The 21,633-nt window shown below is 41.4% G+C and overlaps 1 protein-coding gene across 2 annotated transcripts in view; it reads left to right on the forward strand.

Moving 5' to 3' along the window:
- Positions 1–14,245: 14,245 nt before the first annotated feature.
- The window catches only part of Capn7 (calpain 7), a 40,206-nt gene continuing 32,818 nt past the window's right edge, over positions 14,246–21,633 (forward strand). The window contains exons 1-2 of one of the 2 annotated variants that reach the window (XM_087182460.1): positions 14,246–14,539; positions 18,750–18,858. In XM_087182460.1, the coding sequence (XP_087038586.1) occupies positions 14,438–14,539; positions 18,750–18,858 (211 nt within the window). In that variant the 5' untranslated portion in view covers positions 14,246–14,437. The remainder of the gene's footprint in view (positions 14,540–18,749; positions 18,859–21,633) is intronic. The other variant, XM_087182461.1, reaches the window with a different exon arrangement.

Below are 21,633 nucleotides of genomic sequence, written 5' to 3' on the forward strand. Positions count from 1 at the left end.
GGCGGAGCCAACCGGCAGCGCGTGCGCAAGCTTCCTTCCTGGAACCCGGCCCCAGCTCTGAGCCTCTAAGACTCCTTCCTTAGGTTGGTTGTAATGTACTTAGATTTTCATCATAGTACATAGTATTATTACTGTATAATTATAAATTATATCATCATACAGTCAAAACTTGAAATAAACTTAAAATTTGTTACTTCCAATACTCTTTAGTATATATTCTTTCAAAATATGTTAAATGTTTCTGACAAATCTAGTATTCTCCAAAATTGAGCACTGAAGACCTATGGAGAAAAATAGGCTTATGAAAAGATCACTCACAATTTATTCAGTATTGTAACCAGAATCCCCACTAGGTAATAAAAGATTACCTTAATGGGCCAGGGATTTAGCTCAGTGGTGCCACTGAAAGTGCAAGGTCCCAGTACAAAAAACAACAAACAAACAAAACAAAACAAAAAATACAGCACTTAACATTAAAAAAAAAAAGATTATCTTAAGTAAGAACTTAGCCAGGGCTCTGAAGATGTCTGAAGGCCTCAAAGCCTTTCATGGTCTGGTGCCCGTTCCCCCACCTCCCTCACCTCTTGCGCATGCCCTCTCTGCCCCAGCCACACTGGCCTTCTGCTCCCTGTTCAGCCTTCCCTGGGTCACTGCACAAGCACCTGACCCTCTAGCTAAGGTCGGTTTCCCTTTCATGAGCTCTTTCAGACCTGAGTTAATTACTTTTGGAGTACCACTCTACATATCTAGCTACGTATCCACTAGTGGAGTTTTAAAATTGATGTCCGTGTCCCCAAACTGGGCAAAATGCCCCATGACTGGAGGTCGTACCTGTTTTCATGTGTCTCGGCACCTCCAGGTGTCAGCATTTATCCTTTCTCCTTCCTAAAATTATGAAAAGGAATAAAGTACAAAGGGGGTCAAAATCATGGGATGTGGCAGGTCAGGGATTTAGCTCAGTGTTCTGCCACCTGCCTCACAAGTGCAAGGACCCAAGTTCGATCCCCAGTACCCAAAAAAAAAAAAAAAAAAACTCATGGAATGTGGGCCTGATGTAGCCTGCAGACGTGCAAAGTTGACTCACATTTGACTTCACATTTACTTAAAGATAGGAGTTTTCACACCAAGATTTGAGTTTCTGACTTCTCTTAATTGGACCTTGTTAGGAAAAAGGAAAAGAAAACAGAGGTATGAGCTCACGGGACAGGTTTATTTCATAACCAAATCTGAGAGGGACCACCCTGTAACAGAGACCAGACCAGCTACTCTCCTAAGGCTGGAGGGTCTTTTATAGGGTCACGAGCATAAGGAGGAGGGAACTGTGAAAGGAAAAAGTCACAATGGGATTTTTGAGGGGGAGAGTTCAGTACAAGGGACATGGCTTGAGAGTGTACAGGGAGCTGTGATTTGTTTGTCAAGAACAGGGCAGAACAATGATTGGGAATTAAGGATTGTAGCTGTGGCCACTGGGCCTTGGTTACTTGTCAAGAGCAGGGCTGAATAATGATGGGAGTTATAGATTGTAGCTATGATTACTGGCCTTATCAACCCATGTCATACATTTCTAGCACAGCAAGGGGGAAGAAGTTCATCTGATCTCTATTCAGCTTAGAATGGCGGTGGTTGGATTCCTTCAGACCCCCCTCCCCTCAATCTATCTGGAGTTGAGTAGTGGCTGCCCAACTTAGGTGGAACATATATTCTCCAGGTCATTTCCCATTCATAGCCTGCTTCTCAGATTTTCACTCCTTGCTTCAGGGATGGGGTTCTTGCCCCTAAAAAGCCCCCGCAAGGCTTAGGACTAGAAATCATGATGCTCTTCAGGAACTGTGGTAGATGTTTTAAATGAGTGTCCATTGACAGAATAAATTAGTGGGATCCCCAGCCACCCATGAAGCCATGCGGGTAGAGGTGTGCAGGGAGCAGAGCGCCCAGGACTGAGCTCAGCTCTGCCTGGCTGGCTATGCCCACTTGGCGACCAAGGTCTTATAAGGATCCCCCAGGCATGCCCCCCCCAGCTGCCCGTGGAGCCCTGTGGGTGCCTAGAACAACAGTGCCAGCCGCCCCCCTCGGGCCTCTTGGCTGTGCAGCTACCTCATTCCACACTACAGAGGGATAGGGGGACATAAACACCATTGTCCTGAACTGCAGAAGTGAACAAGAGAGAGAGGGCCTCTCTCAGGCTCGCTGATGATGACTGAAGCCCACTGGAAAAGTGAAGAGAATCTCTGCAGTAAAGGCATACCAGACCACCATTATTGGAAGACAGGGAGCTCAACTTGAGACTTGCAGCCAGAAATCTGCCTGAATCTCATGGGTCTGTGACTTGCTTACTGAGACTCACTGACTTATAACTGCACATTTCTGCCCACGTTGTCTATTGTGTCAGAAGAGACATGCTCTGAAGGAGTCCCTTCATTTTTATCTTTTGTTATTTTCAAAATTACCACTATTTTTTTGCTCTTATTTTTTTCTTCTTTATTTACTTTTACAATTTTTTATTTTTCTCTTTTTTCTTCTCTCTCTCTCTCTCTCTCTCTCTCTCTCTCTCTCTCTCTCTCTCTCTCTCTCTCTCTCTCTCTCTCTTTCTCCCTCACTGTCCCACATTGTTCTTCATCTCCCTTTGTGTTCCTATTCTGGCGCTAATTCGTATTTCTTCTTTGTTCTTTTCTTCTCTTTCCTTCTCTCACCTGTGCCCTCTGGCTTCACTGCTAACCTTCCCCTATCCTTCTACCTACCTATCACTCTCTCCCCAACTCCTCCTAACTCCCTATTCTGAAGGGTAAAGTTGCCATATTGAAGAGTTTATTCACTATAAACATATGTTGGGTTGGTCCTGGATTTTGATTTAATTCACACAGTTAAAGGTCATAGATTAATAACTACCACAAATTATCATTTTCTAAGAGCTACTCGATGCTATTGTGTTGCTAATTGTAGCACTTGGGCTAAGGTGTTGTGATTGATCTAACCAGTTGTCCTTCCTAGTACAATGAAAATGAGACAGCCTCAGCATCATTAGAGACTCAAAACCTAAAGGCCAACTATATCTGGAAGACACCTCTGAGAAGCAATCATTCCATAGGGGTTCTAAATACATCAACAAAGATACTTACAATAAGCAACTTCAGAGTATTAACCCAGGAACTAAACCAAGCACAGTACCAAAAACAAAAATGAGAAGACATTTAAACAAGGCACAAACTCAGACTTCCACCCCACCAAAAACAAATTCTGGGGGAAACAAGGTGGAAAGTCTGATAATCAACCACCTGGACACTCTGAACTGATAGCACAGGAAGTAACAAAACAGATGAACAAGGCTCTAGAAAAATTCAAAACAGAAATAATCTCCCAGATAACTACAGAGATGGTGAGCAGAGTAAAAGACATGATTAGAGGCTCTAGAACAGAAACAGATAAAAAAAAGAGATGACCTCAGAAATATGCTGGAAGCCATGAATGCCCAGCATAAGAAAGAAATGGAAACCATGATTGCCCAACAAAAGAAAGAAATGGAATCCATGAAACAGATTTAAACAGATATTCAGAAAATTAAAAACTCCATTGAAGGCATGCAGAGCAGATTAAGAGAATCTGAAGATAGAGTATCAGATACAGGATACAGGATTGCAGCGAAGGACCATGAAAACAGAGATTTCTTAAAAATAGTAAGGGACTATGAGAAATCAATCCAGCAGCTGCTAGATGATGCAAAGAAGAACAACATAAGACTGATAGGAGTCCACGAAAAAACAGGAGAAAGTACAATTGACATAAAAAAACTGTTCACAGAAGTAATAATAGAAAACTTCCCAGACAGAGGTGGAGAATTGGACATACAAATAGGTGAGGCACATAGAACTCCAACTAGCCATGATCAAAAAAAATCTACACCTAGACATATACTAGTCAAGATCCCAGAAACCCAACAGAAGAACAAAATCCTACAGGCAGTTAGAGAAAAGAAACAAATCACCTACAAGGGAAAGCCCATTAGAATCACAGCAGACTTCTCAACACAAACCCTCAAATCAAGGAGAGCCTGGAGTGAAGTATTTCAAGCCCTAAAAGAAAATAACTTCCAACCTAGACTGTTGTATACTGCAAAATTATCTTTCAAAATCGATGGGGAAATTAGATACTTCCACGACAAAGAACATCTGAGAAATTTCATGAACACCAAACCAGCACTCCAAACAATTCTAAGCAATATCCTGGAAAAAGACAATGAAGGTCACAACTCCATGAGGCCTAACAGAGGGAAGCCACCAGGCAAGGTAAGACACTAAAGGGAAAGGGGGGAAAAATGCGAAATAAAAGAGCCAACAACAGTAAAATATCATGACAAGGATGAGTCAATATCTATCAATTACAACTATCAATATTAATGGCCTCAATTCACCAATCAAAAGAAATAGACTGACAGAATGGATTTAAGAAGCAAAATCCAGCAATATGCCATATACAAGAAACACACCTAACTCAAAAGGAAATTCATAGACTGAAAGTAAAAGGATGGAAAACAGTTCTCCATGCAACAGGAACCCAGAAAAAAGCAGGCATAGCAATCTTATTTGCAGACAAAGTAGATTTCAAACCAAAACTAATTAAGAGAGACAAAGATGGTCACTACATCCTTGTGAAGGAACAATCCAAGAGGAAGAGATGACAATCCTAAATATATATACACCAAATATGAATGCCCCCAACTATACAAAACAAATATTAATGGACATGAAAAACCAAATAAGCACTAATACAATTGTAGTGGGGGACCTCAATACCCCACTATCACAAATAGACAGATCATCTAGACAAAAATTAACAATGAAATTCTAGAACTGAACCAAGCTATTGAACAACTGGACTTAATAGACGTCTACAGAGTGTTCCACCCCACAAAATCAGAATACACATTCTTTTCAGCTGCATATGGGTCATTCTCCAAAATAGACCATGTGCTAGCTCATAGGACATGTCTAAGTAAATGTAAATGAATTGACGTTATCCCCCGAATATCATCAGACCATAGTGCAATAAAATTGGAGGTCAATAACATAAGAAACCGCAAAACTCCCACAAACACATGGAAATTGAATAACACCCTCTGGAACAACCAATAGGTCACAGAGGAAATTAAAGAAGAAATTAGACAGTTTCTACAAGTAAATGATAATGCCAGTACAACATACAGGAATCTATGGGACACAATGAAAGCAGTTCTACGAGGGAAATTAATAGCAGTGAATGCCCATATTAGGACAACAGAGAGAACTCAGTTAAATAACCTAATGCAGAACCTCAAGCTCCTAGAAAAAGAAGAGCATAACAAACCCAAAGCTCATACAAGAAAGGAAATTATAACGATCTGAGCAGAAATCAATGCAATGGAGACTTAAGAGAACGATACAAAAAATGAATGAATCAAAGAGTTGGTTTTTTGAAAGAATAAATAAAATCGATAAACCTTTAGCCAACCTTATCAAAAAAAGGAAAGAAAAGGCTCGCATCCATGCAATTAAGAATGAAAAAGGTGAAGTCACAACAGACCCAGCAGAAATCCACAGGATCATCAATAGCTACTTTGAGAACCTGTACTCTAATAAAATGGAAAACACAGAAGAAATGGACAGATTCCTAGATACATATGCATTACCAAAGTTAAATGAAGAAGATATAGAAATTCTAAACACCGCAATTACAATGAGTGAAATTGAAAATGTAATAAAAAACTTACCAACAAAGAAAAGCCCAGGTCCTGATGGCTTCACTGCTGAATTCTACAAGACATTTAAAGAAGAACTATTGCCATTACTCTTTAAACTCATCAAGGAAATTGAAAGGGAAGCAAGGCTTCCAAATTCATTCCTGGAAGCAAGTGTTACTTTGATTCCAAAACCAGGGAAAGACCCAACCCAAAAAGAGAACTACCGACCAATCTCCCTAATGAACATAGATACAAAAATCCTCCTCAACAAGATACTGGCAAACAGAATACAGAGTGTCATCAAGAAGATCATACACCCCGACCAAGTCGGATTTATCCCAGGGATGCAAGGATGGTTCAACATTTGTAAATCAATAAATGTAATACACTATATTAACAGAGTCAAGGACAAAAACCATATGATCATCTCAATAGATGCAGAAAAAGCATTTGACAAAATCCAACACCCATTCATGATGAAAACGCTACAGAAAATTGGAATAGAAGGTTTTTATCTCAACCTGATTAAGGCTATTTATGAAAAACCAACAGCCAACATCATACTAAATGGTCAGAAATTGAAAACTTTAATGCTAAAATCAGGAACAAGACAAGGATGCCCACTGTCACCACTCCTGTTCAATATAGTTCTGGAAACATTAGCCATAGCAATTAGACAAGAGGAAGAAATAAAAGGAATAAAGATAGGAAAGAAGAAGTTAAACTGTCATTATTTGCTGATGATATGATATTTTACATAGAAGACCCAAAAAACTCGGTCAAAAGTCTTCTAGACCTAATTGACAGATTCAGCAGAGTAGCTGGATATAAGGTCAACACTCGAAAAACAATAGCCTTCTTATACACAAATAGCAGACTCACTGAGAGAGAAATTCAGGAAACAATTCGTTTTACAATAGCATCCAAAAAAATGAAATATCTAGGAATCAACCTAACAAAGGAAGCAAAAGACCTCTACACTGAAAACCACAGCACTCTGCAAAAGGAGACTGAGGAGGATATAAGAAAATGGAAAGACATCCCTCGTTCCTGGGTAGGAAGAACCAATATAGCAAAAATGGCCATACTTCCAAAACTACTATATAGATTTAATGCAATGCCAATTGAAATTCCAGCAATATACTTCACAGAACTAGAGAAAACAACACAAAAATTCATTTGGAAACAGAAGAGACCTAGAATAGCAAAAGCAACTCTGGGCAACAGAGACATGGCTGGTGGCATCACAATCCCCAACTTGAAACTATACTACAAAGCTACTGTGATAAAACAGCATGGTACTGGCAAAGAAACAGACCTGAGGATCAGTGGAATAGATTAGAAGATGCAGAAACAACTCTAGACATACTCAGCCACCTCATCTTTGATAAAGGAGCCAACCACCCTCACTGGAGGAAAGAGAGCTTTTTAAATAAATGGTGTTGGAAAAACTGGATTTCAACCTGCCAGAGATTAAAACTAGACCCATACTTATCACCATGCATGAAACTAAGATTGAAGTGGATTAAAGATATAAATATTAAGACAGAAACACTAAACTTGCTGGAAGATAAGTTAGATAGAACTTTTGAAGACACTGACATAGGAAAAGACTTTATGAACAAAACCTCAGTAGCACAGGAACTAGCACAAAGAATCAACAACTGGGATCTCATCTTATTAAAAAGCTTCTGCACTGCAAGAGAAACCAGAAACAGAGCTAAGAGACAACTCACAGTGTGGGAAAAAAGTTTTAGCACCTGTACCTCAGACAAAGGGTTACTAGCTAGAATATATGAGGAACTGAAAAAAATCAGACCTCCGAAATTCAAAGACCCAATTCAAAAATGGGCATCTGAAATGAACAGGCATTTCTCAGACAAAGAAGTAAAAACAGCAATTAAATACATGAAAAAATGTTCAACATCACCGGTCATTCGAGAGATGCAGATGAAAACAACACTGAGATTCCACCTCACCCCAGAAAGAATGGCTGCTATCAAGAAATCAACCAATAACAAATGCTGGCAGGGATGTGGAGAGAAAGGAACCCTTCTCCATTGTTGGTGGGAATATAGATTGGTGCAACCACTGTGGAAATCAGTATGGAGATACCTCAAAGAACTAGGACTGGAAGTTCCATTTGACCCCATTATTCCACTGCTGGGGATCTTCCCCAAAGAATTAAAAGAATCATACCACAGAGATATATGTGCACCTATGTTTATAGCGGCACAGTTTGTAATAGCTAAAGCTTGGAAACAGCCCAAGTGCCCATCAACTGGAGACTGGATAAAGAAGATGTGGTTTTTCTATAAAATGGAGTACTACTCAGCCATAAAGAATGAGAAAATAGAGACATTCATAGCTAAATGGATGCATATTGAGGCCATCCTCTTAAGTGAAATAAACAGGACCCACATGTGTAAATACCAAATAATTTCTCTAGTGTGAGAAATTGAAAGTGTAAATAAGGATGAAAATGATTAAAATGAATAATTGATAATTTGAAATAAGAAAAGGTCCAAGGGTTAGGGGATGGTGGGAGGGGAAGGGGAAAAGGAAGAAGGGAAAGGAAAAATTATGAGAAAGAAAAAAAATGGAATCAAACTCTGTGCAAATAGGGAAGGGTGGAGGGGGGAAAAGGGTGCACAGGTAATGGGAGAAAAAATAAAAACTAAGATACCTCATGTTCTGGTACAAACACCCAATGATAAATGTACATGTATGTTATACCTAAAATGTACCAATAAATATATATATAAATAAATAAATAAAGTGAGTCTCTCCCAGCTATCAGGGAGGTGATGAAGAAGAGTGGCAAAGGAGACAGGCTGGACTGGGAAGACACATGAGAATGTGCACAGTAGCAGGGGAAATTTAATAAGTGCTGGAACTGTTTGGATTTATGAGGCACTCTCACATATGCACCTCTATTATACTATGTATCTGATGTGTATTTCCAGATAACTTAAATAGTAAGGCTAGGATGTAATATTTACTAATTTCCATGATAGAAGTATGGTTCTAAGCCTAATCCTCTCTGGCCCTGCCATATCCTTGGGGCTGGGAAGATTCAGAAGTACAGTATCCCTAGACACATCACAGGATTTCCTTTGTTTAATCAGTATCATCTGTTACACTTTGGGTATGAAAGTTCAAGTCAGTGACATGAACTTGGCAACAGATTAAGCAATCGTGCAGTGCTGTGAATACGGGTGGGGTCCTGGAACACCATGGATGTCATCAATAGGTCACAGAGCCCTGCTGAGGCCTGAGCGACAACTGGTATCATACCGACCAGGGTATCACACTGAGTGTTGCGAAGGACAGTGATCTGGTGAACAGATAGTGTCTTATTTGCTTTATTTTGGGTGTATACATTTAATTTCTTATCATTACTAATAATTCTCTGAGAACAGTCTCAGACTCTTACTTGATATGAGCAATTCTGCAAAGAGTTGAACCATGAAATGTAAAGAGAAGAAAAAACAGCAGAAGAAACTCTTAAAACGACCTGTGAAGAAGTCAAAGGGTACGAGAGGAAAGCTGGATTTACAAGATGTTCTGCAGGGTGGAGCCAAGGTACTGGCCCATACTCAAGGCCACAAAGTGGCGGACAGTTCTTCCTCAATCTCAGTGGACTTCTCCGATGAAGACTCATTCTTGGATGCAGAACTGCACGACTCTCCAGAGGATATTGCTGAGACACACGAGATGGTCCCAGGTTCAAATTCGGATGCAGGAGAGAACTTCTCCAGCTCAGAATGTTTGCCGTGCAGCTCTTCTTCAAGCAAGTGCATTCCTGTGGACCAGGATGGTCCTGGATCCTCCAAGAGGCTTTTAAATCAAGATTTGATGGAGAGGGAGAATTTCTCCTTCATGGAACATTCCCATTTACCTTCCTCCTTGGCCAGTAACCCCTCAGAGTCTACAACCTCTACTGAAAAGAAAGGAGTCCTCAATGTTTACTATAAGCCTGTCCCAACGAAAAGGGGCACGGCCTCCTCGGGGGATACAGAAGATTTGGAGCCCCCCGCAAAGAGGACAAGAAGAACAAAAATGACCTTTCCTGAGAAGATCCCTTCAAAAGCCAGCCTGTCTTCTGTGTGCCCGAGAGACGGCCTAACTGACAGTGGAAATGGCCTGCACGGGGAAGGCCAGGAGGAAAGGGAAGGGGCTGCGAAGCCACCTGAGCATCTGGCCCGGGATTCGGGGCTGGAGGACCTGTGTAGGGGCTTCAGGTGCACGGGCTGCGACCAGGTCTTCCCCAATATGCGGATGCTTAAGAAACACCTGAAGGATGGGGTGGAGGGTGGTGCTTCATGCCTTAGTCTTCCATTTGCCAAACTAAGGAACAGAAGGAAGCAAAGCAAGAGAATCACAGAGAGGGAGAATGGGAATATGACAACATCTGTGGGTGAAATGGGGATACTGGTGAGGCTCTTATTCCTTCTGGCTTTTTGGAGCTTTTTGTTTTACTATAATAAATAGAAATTAAATTAAAAAAATTCAGATGGTGGCAGTCAGTATTTTTCTACTTGCACTAAATTCGTCTAATTTTCTATAATAAATGGCATTTGAAGATGATTATTGGTAAATTAACAGAATATGCAGTGGAAGCACTTCTTGTGGGTGTTTGCCAACTTAGGGGGCTGGTTATTGAAGATACAAGGCCCTGGTAGGTCCTGAGGACTGGAAGTCATTGTCTCCTCACTGAGTCATGCAAAGGTGCAGTTTGACTGGCATGATGGCAAAACAATAAAGCCACTCAGCATATTCGGAAATGTGAAAAATATTTGGTTTTTTTTTTGTTGTGTTTGGGTTTTTTGGTACCAGGGATTGAACTCGGGTCCTTGCTCTTGCACAGCAGGTGGCAAAACCACTGAGCTAAATCCCCGGACCTTTTATTATTATTTTTAAACAAAGCCAGCCAGCTTTTCTCTCTCCCTATCCATGGAGTCTGAGCTCAGGATTGACGCTGGCCAAAGCAACCAGACATTACTTCCCAGGACAGCTGCAGGCGCTTTATCACAGTAGTCACAGAGGGACCTAGTGCCTGGCACTAGAGAAAGCCCTTGGTTTTCACCCATCTTCAACCCACCCACCAATTCTGAGAACCTTCATGTCGGGCCAATAAAATCCCTTATGCTTAGGATGGCCAGCATCCATTCCTTGCTGGCAACTACAAATTTTGACTGAGACATAAAGAACCAGAGGGAAGAGAAAAATTGTGTATTAATCACGTTTCCCATTCAAGTTTAGTTCTCCATGTAAGGCAAGAGGAGCTTGCTTTTAGAAATATGGAGGAAGGCAGCAGAAAGCTATTTAGCTTTGATAAACGCAGGCAATGTGATTTGGAGGGCACCTGTCTCTGATGGAAATAGGAACAGAAAGAATTGTGACCAGAGAGAGAGGTGGGAGGGGCAGTCAATCCATTTAGCAGAACATGTGAAATGAAGTCATTGCCCAGTGAACAAACAGTGGCCAGAAGGGCTGCTTGGGCTGGGGCAATGACTCGAGGGTCCCTACTTAAAAGAATTATTAGGATGAATGACAACTCTTCGGGGCTGGTTATGAATCAAGGTGGTGGACCTTCCTGGTCATGTCTGTCTGGCTCTAACTGCTCCTGAGATGCCTCCCCTTGCAGGGTTCCCACTGCAGAGGCAGCACATAGCGGTGCTCAATGAACATTGGTTGAAAGAAGGAATAAATCATGACCCCAGGGTTAGGCTCCTTAGAGAGCAACTCTAATACAATTTCTAGCAAACGGCCATGCTTTGAGCCATTTGGAAATGCATATCACCTGTTAAAGGATGTTCATTTGATCATTTTATTCTTTCATTTTTTATTCCCAGCTATTCCTCTACTGGGAATCTTCCCCAAAGAATTAAAAGAATCACACCACAGTGATATATGTGCACCTATGTTTATAGCAGCACAGTTTGTAATAGCTAAAGCTTGGAAACAGCCCAAGTGCCCATCGACTGGAAACTGGATAAAGAAGATGTGGTTTTTCTATAAAATGGAGTACTACTCAGCCATAAAGAATGAGAAACTAGAGTCATTTATAGCTAAATAGATGCATATTGAGGTGATCCTCTTAAGTGAAATAAATAGGACACACATGTGTAAATGCCGAATAGTTTCTCTAGTGTGAGAAACTGAGAGTGTAAATAAGGATTAAAAGAATTAATAACTAATAATTGATACTATGAAATAGGAAAAGGTCCAAAGGGGTAGGGATGGTGGGAGGAGATGGGGAAAGGAAAGAAGGGGAAAAAAAATTACGAGAAAAGAAACAAATGGAAATGAAGTCTATGTAAATAGGGAAGTGTGGAGGGGGTGAAGGGCGCACAGGTAATGAGGAAAACATAAGAACCAAGATGCATCATGTACAGGTACAAACACCCAATGATAAATGTAAACGAATTGTATACCTAAAGTGTACCAGTAAGAGAATTTAAGCAAAAAGAAAAAAAAAACACTGAAGTCTGAGTCTTACACTCCTCAAACACTGGTTCTCACACTTTGGCTGCTTCAGAATCACCTGGGGATCTGTCAACTCACAAACTCTTCACTCCACCCCAGTTTCTGGTTCCGTAGATCTGCTCGGGGCCCAGGAATCTGCATTTCTGACAGGTTCTCTAGGCGATAAGGCTGCTCGTGCAACTGCTGCTCTAGATTTAGGGAGGAGGCATGGAAAACTCAAGACGATTTCCAGCCAAGAGTCTTTTTAAAGAAAATCATTTAAGGGCCAGGGATGTAGCTCAGCACCTGGCTGGCAAACTTGAAGCTCTGAGTTCGATTCCTGGTACCAAAAAATCATTTAAATGAACTCATAGTAATTGTATATATGTATGGGTCATAGTGTATACATTGTATACATTTCAATACATGTATACAATGTATAATGATCAGACCGGTGTAACTGGCACACCTGTCACCTCAGACATTTATCATTTATGTTGGAAATATTCAAAATTCTCTCTGCCCAGCATGTCTGGGTCCATAGCCTTGAAGCTTTTTTCCTTCCTAATCTCTTCCTCTGTTACCCTTAGGGACACACAGTGTGTTCCATGGGTCCTTGGTAGTTGCCGACTCCTCTACTTTACTACACAGCATTACCAGCCATGCTGGATTTATGCAAATTTCTGGGAGCATGGCCCCTCAGAGAAATAGTGAAAAGGTCGAGAGGAGAACTACTATCAAAATGTGTAAGCCAGGTGTGGCAGTAAATGTTCAAGGTGGTACCCAGTGACTTCGCCTCCTAACCACATTCAGGTGTAGTTCCCTCCTATACTAAGCGGAGCTGATCTGTTATCAGTAGGACTGTATGGGAATGATAGGCTGGGACCTCCAAGGGTGTTTCTGAAAGACTTGTGGCTTCCACATTGCTGTCCCTTGATGACTCTCTGCAGAGGCCTGCTGCCATCTGGGGACAACCAAGCAGCCCTGCAGAGACCCCAGGGCTGGGATTACAGGTGTGTGATATCACACCCAACAAAATTCATTGTTATTCTTTGACGGAGCCCGCCGTCACTTGTTGAACAGCACCTGAATGGGGGCGTGAGGATGAAGAAAAAGACACAGAAATAGTCGGGAGGGCTCCCAGGGAGACTGAGAGCGCCCGTTTATTTTTCTCCTTCCCTTTATATCACAGGTGAGCTTGGTCATTAATCATGACCCTTATCCAAAGACACCTGCTTCCTTGTTCGCTAGCTCTTTGGAAATTCCTCACCCTTATGGGCTTTCTTGTTTCTCGGGTTACAAAACATTCATCATGTTCCAGGGCAATTTCTGGAGGTAAACATCTAATTTGGCAAGGACGCGGTTCCTCATAACATAGTCTTCTTAGTTTATACGATGGAGGGTAAGATTTAACATGGGGCCTCTATGGCTAACACCGCCCTCCACAATTCTTGCTGAAGCTAGGCTTTTAAGGGAAAGGAGACATTAATCAAATAATGACCTATGTAATTACAACACTGAGCTAACCTTAACTGAAGATAAGTAAAGAGAAAACACATGATCTTGTTTGTTAACAATTCGAATAATACCATACTTAGGTATACACTGGGGAGCTACACAGGGTCATGATTAGATTTGTAGAAAATAAATATTATCAGTTTCTCAAAAGAATCTTGCATCTGTAAGTCTCGAGTTTATTTTTAATCCGTGCAGCAGCGAGATGATCCTCATTGGCTCTTTTCACCTCCCCTTTGCTCCCAGCCAAGGAAAGGCTCCGCGAGGTGCATGCGCCTGTTGCAGCCGCCCGGGCACTGCCACCTCTCCAGTCCCGCGGCGGAGACGCCCACAGTCCGGACTTGACACCTGCCCACGCCCGCTCAATCCCCCGCGAGGGGACCGTCACGTGCTCGGCGATAAGCTGCTCGAGCACCGTGGGCCCGACCACGCCCACCGCCCGCGCACTCCGCGAGCCGGGCCGGGGCCGCTCGGGCGCCGGGGAATTCCGGGGAGCCGGCTACGCCTGCGCAGTGCGGCCAGTGGGCGGGGGGAGGGCGCGTAGTGGGCGGCCCTGCGGGCTGTGAGGCGGGCCGGGCGGAAGATGCGCGGCGTCGCGGCGGGCCGGAGCTGGGGAGGCTGGCCGTGTCCCCTCCAGCGCCGACAGTGAACTTTCCAGCTCCGCGCTCGGCGCTCCCCGGCCGCGCTGGGCGCTCGTGCGTCAGGACCCGTCTTCCGGCCCCGGCGCAGGGCCTCGCGGCCATGGACGCCACGGCGCTGGAGCGGGACGCCCTGCATTTCGCCCGGCTCGCGGTGCAGCGCGACCACGAAGGCCGCTACTCCGAGGCGGTGTTTTACTACAAGGTAGGGCCGGGGTCTCCGAGGGCGGCCTTCCCCCCGCGGTTTCGCTTTCCCACGCCCGCCGCGGGGCTCTCGGCCCGCGACGGCGAGGCCGCCCCTCTGCCTGCGGGCTGGGCTCCCTGGTGGCCCGCGGGAGCTGCCCTGGCGGCGGGGGCGAGGAGTCGGTGGCAAATTCTTGCTGTCCTTTGGCTCTGATTTATAGCCAGCAGGAAGTGATCTGTGGTACACACCAAAATTAGGCGTGTTCGTTTAAAAATCTAAAAAGTAAATTAAGAAGCGCAAGTCCATCCCTTAACCTAGCATTTGATGTATATATATCTTTATAGTTTTTGTATGCGTACATAGAGATGTTCACGGTTTTTTCACAAATGGGTTGTGTTTATACTGTTCTGTAAAGTCTTCTTTTTTGTTTTAAATTTGAACATTTCCCCAAAGCATGAAATTGACTGTTACAGTAACAGCTGCATAGTCTTTCATTCCGGGCATGTACCATAATTTACAGCCTATTAGGCAGGTAGTGTCATTCTGATTTTTCAGCATCCTAAGTAACTGTGCAGTTAATATCCTTATAAGTAATGCTTGGCAGATTTTCTTGATAGTTCTTTTGGATGCATTACCACGGGCACAATTGCTAACTCAAAGACTGAGCTCCCATAGTCCATTCTTTGCTCTCCAGCTCTAAGGGTTTGTGAACACACCTCTCCATCTTAGCTAGATGCCAAGGTAACTATTGTCCTCATAATATTGTTACCTTTTCTTTGAGAAAAGAATGACATTCTTGATAATACAGTAGTAATTTTTTTTTCATCAGCCCATGTACTACCAACAAAGTGTCATTTGCTCCAGACCATTATTTTATTGGTTTCATATGAGACTTGGCGTGTTTCAGAATCATTCCTTTTGGAATTTTGTTTGTTTTTACAGTTTCACACAGTGGTATTTCTTTAAAGGAAAGTTTTATTTTTTTTTTCCATTAAGTTTATTGGTACATTTTAGGCATACAATACAGTTACATTCATCATTGGGATCTTGCACCCTTACGTGATGCCTCTTGGTTCTTATTTTTTCCCCATTCCCCTGCCCTCCCTTCATCACCTCCACCCTTCCCTATTTACAAAGACTTTGTTTTCACTTTTTTCCTTCTCATATTTTTTTCTTTTTCTTTCTTTTCTTTCCCCTTCCCCTCCCACTTCCCCTACTCCTTTAGACCTTTTCTTCCTGTTTCACAAATAAAAGTGTAAATAAGGATCAAAATGTATAATTGATATTGTGAAATAGTTTTATGTTTTATTATTTTATTTTTAGATAGGGACTTGCTATGTAGTTCCAAGCTGGCCTTGAACTCACTATGTAGCCCAGGCTGGCTTTGAACTTAGAAGGATCCTCCTGCCTCAGCCTCCCAAGTACTGTGATTACAGGTGTGTGCCACCAGGCATGGTTTATGTCTTACTTTTGTGAAGTAACTTTGCTGCAAATACTAATAGGTGAAAGTATTGCCATGTGAAAATAACTTCTAAGGCAAAAGAATGCAATGTTTCTTCTTTTCCTACAGGATTACATACATTGTCACTTAGGAAGACTATTTCATACTTAAAGTAAAAAATACTTCCAGAAGCTGTTTACATAAACCTTATCAGTTTGTTTAGTGTTGTTTAGCCAGTTGCTGTCGTAAGCAATTTTTAAATTGGGAGCTTCCTGGGTATTGAACCCAGGGCCTTCAGATCGATCTGTATCCCCAGCACCCCCATTGCCCTACCTTATTTTGGAGATAGGGGTTGTCTTAGTTACTTTTCTCATTACTGATACAAAATACCTGACAGCCAAAGTTAAAAGAGGATAGGTTTGTTGGAGCTCACTTTTTTAGAGGTTCCAGTCCATAGTTAGCTGGTTCTAAGACAGGGTGGAACGGCAGAGGGACATCACAGAGGAAAACGGTCCATGGCGCAGCAAGCAGAAGGCAATGAATGGCAGCAGCAAAGCAAGCCTCTCTTTCCCTTTTATTCCATCCATGCTACAAGCCTTTTGGGTGGTGCCACCCACACCCAGGGTGGAGCTTCTGATTACTCACACCCAGACTATGATAAGTCAGTTAGTGGACTAATTGAGTACCACACACCCTTAATCTCATTATCACACACCCTAGATCCAGCCAGCTCTGAAAAGCCCCATATATGAGCGCATGTCGCTTTGGGGCTACATCTAGATATAAGCCATAACAGGGGTCTTACTGAGTGACTAAATTGCCCAAGCTGAGTCCCAGCTTGTGACTCTCCTGCCATCTCCCAGACTGCTGGGCTTGCAGGCATGTGCCATCATGCCAGCTAAGTCATTTTTGAACGTAAATAAAGTGAGTAAAATAAAGCTGATACAAACAGTTTTAAAATTTGAATTTTTTAAAAGCAAAAAAATAATTACTTGAAAATCAGTATTTACATGCAAGACAGTTGAAAGGGTAAGAAAATTATATATAGAATATTTAGTTTATCAAAGTGTAACTTGAATGTATTTAGATAATGATGGTACATGAGCTGCAGTGTTTATTATTATTATTTGATTTCTTTGAGACAAAGTTTCTCTTTATGGTTCAGGCTGGCCTTGAATTCAATATGAAGCCTAAGCTGGCCTGGAACTCAAGGTGATTCTCCTGCCTCAGCCTCCCAGGTGCTGGGATTACAGACTTGCATCACCACACCCAGCTCAGATACAATATTTAATATTTATATGCAAAGTTACGATTTTTTCCCTTGGAATACCTGAGTCATGGAATCTGAGAAACTCCTATCTTTTCTATACCACGGCCTGTAGGTTGAATTTCCACTAATGTCAAAACTGTTTTTCTTACTGATTTTGTTAGGTTCAGAATTCCTGCTGAAATAACTGGATTCAGAAAATGATGGTCATGGGCCAGGGATTTTTAGCTCAATGGTTCCAGCGCCTGCCTCGAAAGCACAAGGTCCCAAGTTTGATCCCCGGTACCAGAAAACAAACAAACAGAAAAAAACCAGCTCAGTAGATAACCTCTTTGGAGACTGACAGGCATAAGGTCGCATAAAGTGTAGTACGTGCTTGGGACACTGCAGAGAAGGTGCTGTTACGTGCTCTGCCCTTTCTAGGTAGCATTGGTAACCTCCCTGGAGTGGTGGTGAGGAGGCTGGAAGCTCTTCCTCACTGATCATAGCATAACTAGCCATGGAAGTTACAGAATAACTGGAAGAAGCAAGGCTTTCTTAATCAAAATAAATTTATATCATAAAAATTAAATCTGCTTTAATATGTGTCATCCTTGGACAGTATTTTCTGTACAGAAAAATACTTTGTGAGAGATTTAACTTTTACAACGTACCACATTTTTACAGTACTAGGGATTCAACCTAAGGCTTTCACACTGAGCTACACCTTTAGCCCTTTAAAAAATTTTTATTTTGAGAGAAGTTCTTGCCAAGTTGCCCAGGCTGGGCTTGAACTTGAGATTCTTTTATCTCAGCCTCAGTGCTGGAGTTACAGGAATGTGTTGCTGTGTCTGGCTTTTTAATTTCTTTTTTTTTTGGTACCGGGTATCGAACTCAGGTCTTTGCGCTTGTGAGGCAGGCGGCAGAACCACTGAGCTAAATCCCGACCCTGGCTTTTAAATTTCTTACAGTCTTGATATTTAATTTTATTTTGATGATTATTATTTGTTTAATGCTTTTGTTTTATTTTTGGAGGTGCAGAGGATTGAACCCAGAGCTTTGAACCTGCTAGGCAAGAGCTCTATCAGAGCTACATCTCCCAACCCATTTTAATAGTTTTAAGGCTTAATTTATCTTTTCAAAGTATCTAATTTAAAATCTGATCTATGGATAAGGAAAACAGAAAGCATGTTTATTACAGCTATTCTAAAGAAGTGTTTGTAATCAGTTCCTTAATGTACGTCGTTGAGTTCTTAAACTTTAAGTGGTATATGAAAATTTAGAGCATTGAAAACTGAAGAAAGGGTATTGGAAGGCTACATAACTTTCATGAAAAAATATCTTAAAGATGTTCTTTGGAAGAAAGGGAGTAAAAATGATCAGGATGCGATATGTATACCAAGATAATTAGTTATTATGTGTCACAAACATATAGTAATAAGTGTTTTGTCATTCATGGAAACTTAGAGTGAATTGGAAAGTGGTAATGAAAATTCAAGTTGTAATACATCTGTTTGATTCCTTTGAATTATTTTTATTTTTAGGAAGCAGCACAGGCCTTAATTTATGCTGAGATGGCAGGATCAAGCCTAGAACATATTCAAGAAAAAATAAATGAGTATCTTGAAAGAGTTCAAGCTCTACATTCTGCAGGTTAGTAAGGCTCCTCACGTCATCATTATTTTTTTCTCTATCACATCTTTTCCCTGTGTTTCTCTTCATTTGTGGTTCTTGATCCTCATTTTCTGCTCATTCCTCTTTAAAAAATCATAATATGGAAATACATGAGAGCTGTGTGAGAGAAATCTTACAGATAATAGAGTCTAATTTCCTAATTTCCCAGAGACATAATTTATCATTGGCAAAGTTAGGATTAGGGCCCTGTTAGAGTCTGCTTTTTAGATATGTGACGTATGGCCTCTTTTGATTTTAAAATTGACTAATCCTCTTCAGTGTTTAAAGCCTTCAGCCATAGGCTATCTCTTCTCTGTCAGTGTCCTCTGCCCCAAGACCTTGCTGAACTCTTTAAATCATGCCTTGGAAAAACAACATGTAAGCAGAGACCTGGAACAGCTTCTGTTTATTTCTGTAAATAGTGGGGCAAGTGCTGTGATAGAAGTGGGCTCATGGCTGTGGTGGTATGTTCCTGTAATCTCAGCACCCTGAAAGACTAAGGCAGGAGGATCACAAGTTTGAGCCCACCCTGGTCAGTTTAGTAATTTTTTGAGACCCTGTCTTAAAGAAAAGAAGAAAGGGCTGTGATGTAGCTCATTGCAGGGCTGATATTTTTTTGGAGGAAGGGTGGCACTAGGGATTGAACCCAGAACCTCATTGAACTACATCCCCAGCCCTTTTTTATTTTAGATAGGCTCTTGCTAAGTTACCCAGGCTGTGTTCAGACCTGCCATACTCCTGCCTCACTCTCCCAGAGTGCTAGGATTGTAAGTGTGCGTCTAGCCCCAGGGATGATTTTTAACCCCTTTTTGTGTCGCTGGATAATACAGCCACAAGCAGAGGAATCTTACTCTGATAGACTTTGTGCTACTTGCTACCACTAATTTTAAACATGAGCAGTGATAAAGCACATAGTTAGGATAAAGTAGATTTGATCTACTTGTCTGATACAGCGGTCCTTTAAAAAAAAAAAAAAGGTAGATTACTTTAAGAAAATGCCCAGAAATTGCATATATTGAACAGTGGACTGCCTGTATGTCAGTCCTTACTTGATAAGAAGTTATACTGACTCATGTGTTTAGGGGGTGTAGCTCTGTGGTAGAGTGCTTGCCTAGCACGCCCAAGGCCCTGGGTTCAATCCCCAACACTGCAAAAAGTTGTGTTGTGTACATTTATCAACTCTGCATGATGAGTGTAATCGTTATGTATTGCAAGCAGTTGCCAGTAAAAATAAAAAAGTTCAAAGAAAAAATATTTTTTGATTCAGGGGAACTTCATTTTCGCAACTTTGCTTCATAAACTGTTTTACAATTATCTTTGAAGTATAGAAAGGAATCTTTAATGCCTGCTTCCATGATCTCTGTGGTTTTTTCATATGTATTTCACTTTATTTCAACAACCATTTATTGCGTGAATATTTGGTCTGTCTGGTAAGTATTGGTAGGTTAGTCCTCAGGAAGCCATTAATCAGATATGGAGAGAGAAAAATATAAGCATCGCATTATTAGGGAAATCTCTTTCTGAAACATGTTAAATATTAAACCAGACTTCTCTAGAAGGGATGTGGGGATAATGTTCAACGAGTAGAAACCCTGGTACCTAAAGGAATATTTCCATATTTCCTTTCCATTTGTGCACATATTCAGTCACACTTTTATCATAGGCTATAATAGTCCAACTAGAGTGCTCTTTAAACCCTTGAAGTTCTTATAATAGTTGGGGGACAAAAATGAATCCTGAATTTTTTTTACTAAAGAATTAAATTCTTCCTGCTTTGTATTAAGTACGGCTAAACCTAAAAAATTCTATTTGAGCTGAGCATGGACACATCAGTAGTCCCAGCAGTCAGAAGGCTGAGGTGGAAGGATCAGTTGAGCCCATGAGTTCAAGACCAGCTTGAGCAACATAGCAAAAAAACCAAAGCAAAACAGATGGCATTTGATTTTGAAAAGCACATTCTAAATACTGATATTTATGAATGTGATGTTCAGGCTCAGATGAAACAGCCCTAATCTCTTGAAGAGGAAAAGACCTATCATTAAGAGGAGTTCAAAAAGAATTTTTAAAGCAGATCACCTTAGTTGTTTCACCAATTTTTTCCCCATTTTGTTCAGTAAATGTAGTGTATGTAATCTGAAGAGAGTTAAATGGTTTATTATTTTAAGCAAAACACTCCTTCAAAAAATACTGTTCAGAGCCCCAATTTGAAAAACATAGTTTGCTCATGGAGTCAGACTCATAGAAGATAAGTTGGCCACTAGGTGGAGAAAGGTAACACAGTTTGAAATTCACTAGTATAATTTAAAGAGATTGAGATTTGGAATTAAAAGATTTAAGATGATTCTTTAGCCTTCATTTGTAGCTAAGAAACCCTAGGTAGATCTGAAGTTCTTAATGGGGAGGATTTTGCAGTACCCCACCCAGGAACATTTGGCAGTGTCTGGAGAGATGTTGGTTTACATATACTGGATGCAGTGGGGAGCGTGCCACTGGCATCTACCTGGTTAGAGGCCTGGGGTATTGCTAAAAATTATAAATACACAGGATGTTCCTCCACAACAAAGAATATCCAGTACAATATATCAGTAATGCCAAGGCTAAGAAACCCCGGGGCTGGGCTAAGAGTAATATTTTGGGGTTTTAGTGTCTTCATTTTATGGATGGAATTATCACATACCTCAAGAGAGGTGTTAATGAGGGGTAAAGTTTTGAGAACATCACATTCAGGGGCCAGGGATTTAGCTCAGTGGTTCT

This window comes from Heterocephalus glaber, unplaced genomic scaffold (assembly GCF_053883595.1).
Source record: "Heterocephalus glaber isolate CG9 unplaced genomic scaffold, H.glaber_assembly_v1.0 deba00001472, whole genome shotgun sequence".
Taxonomy (NCBI): Eukaryota; Metazoa; Chordata; class Mammalia; order Rodentia; family Bathyergidae; genus Heterocephalus; species Heterocephalus glaber.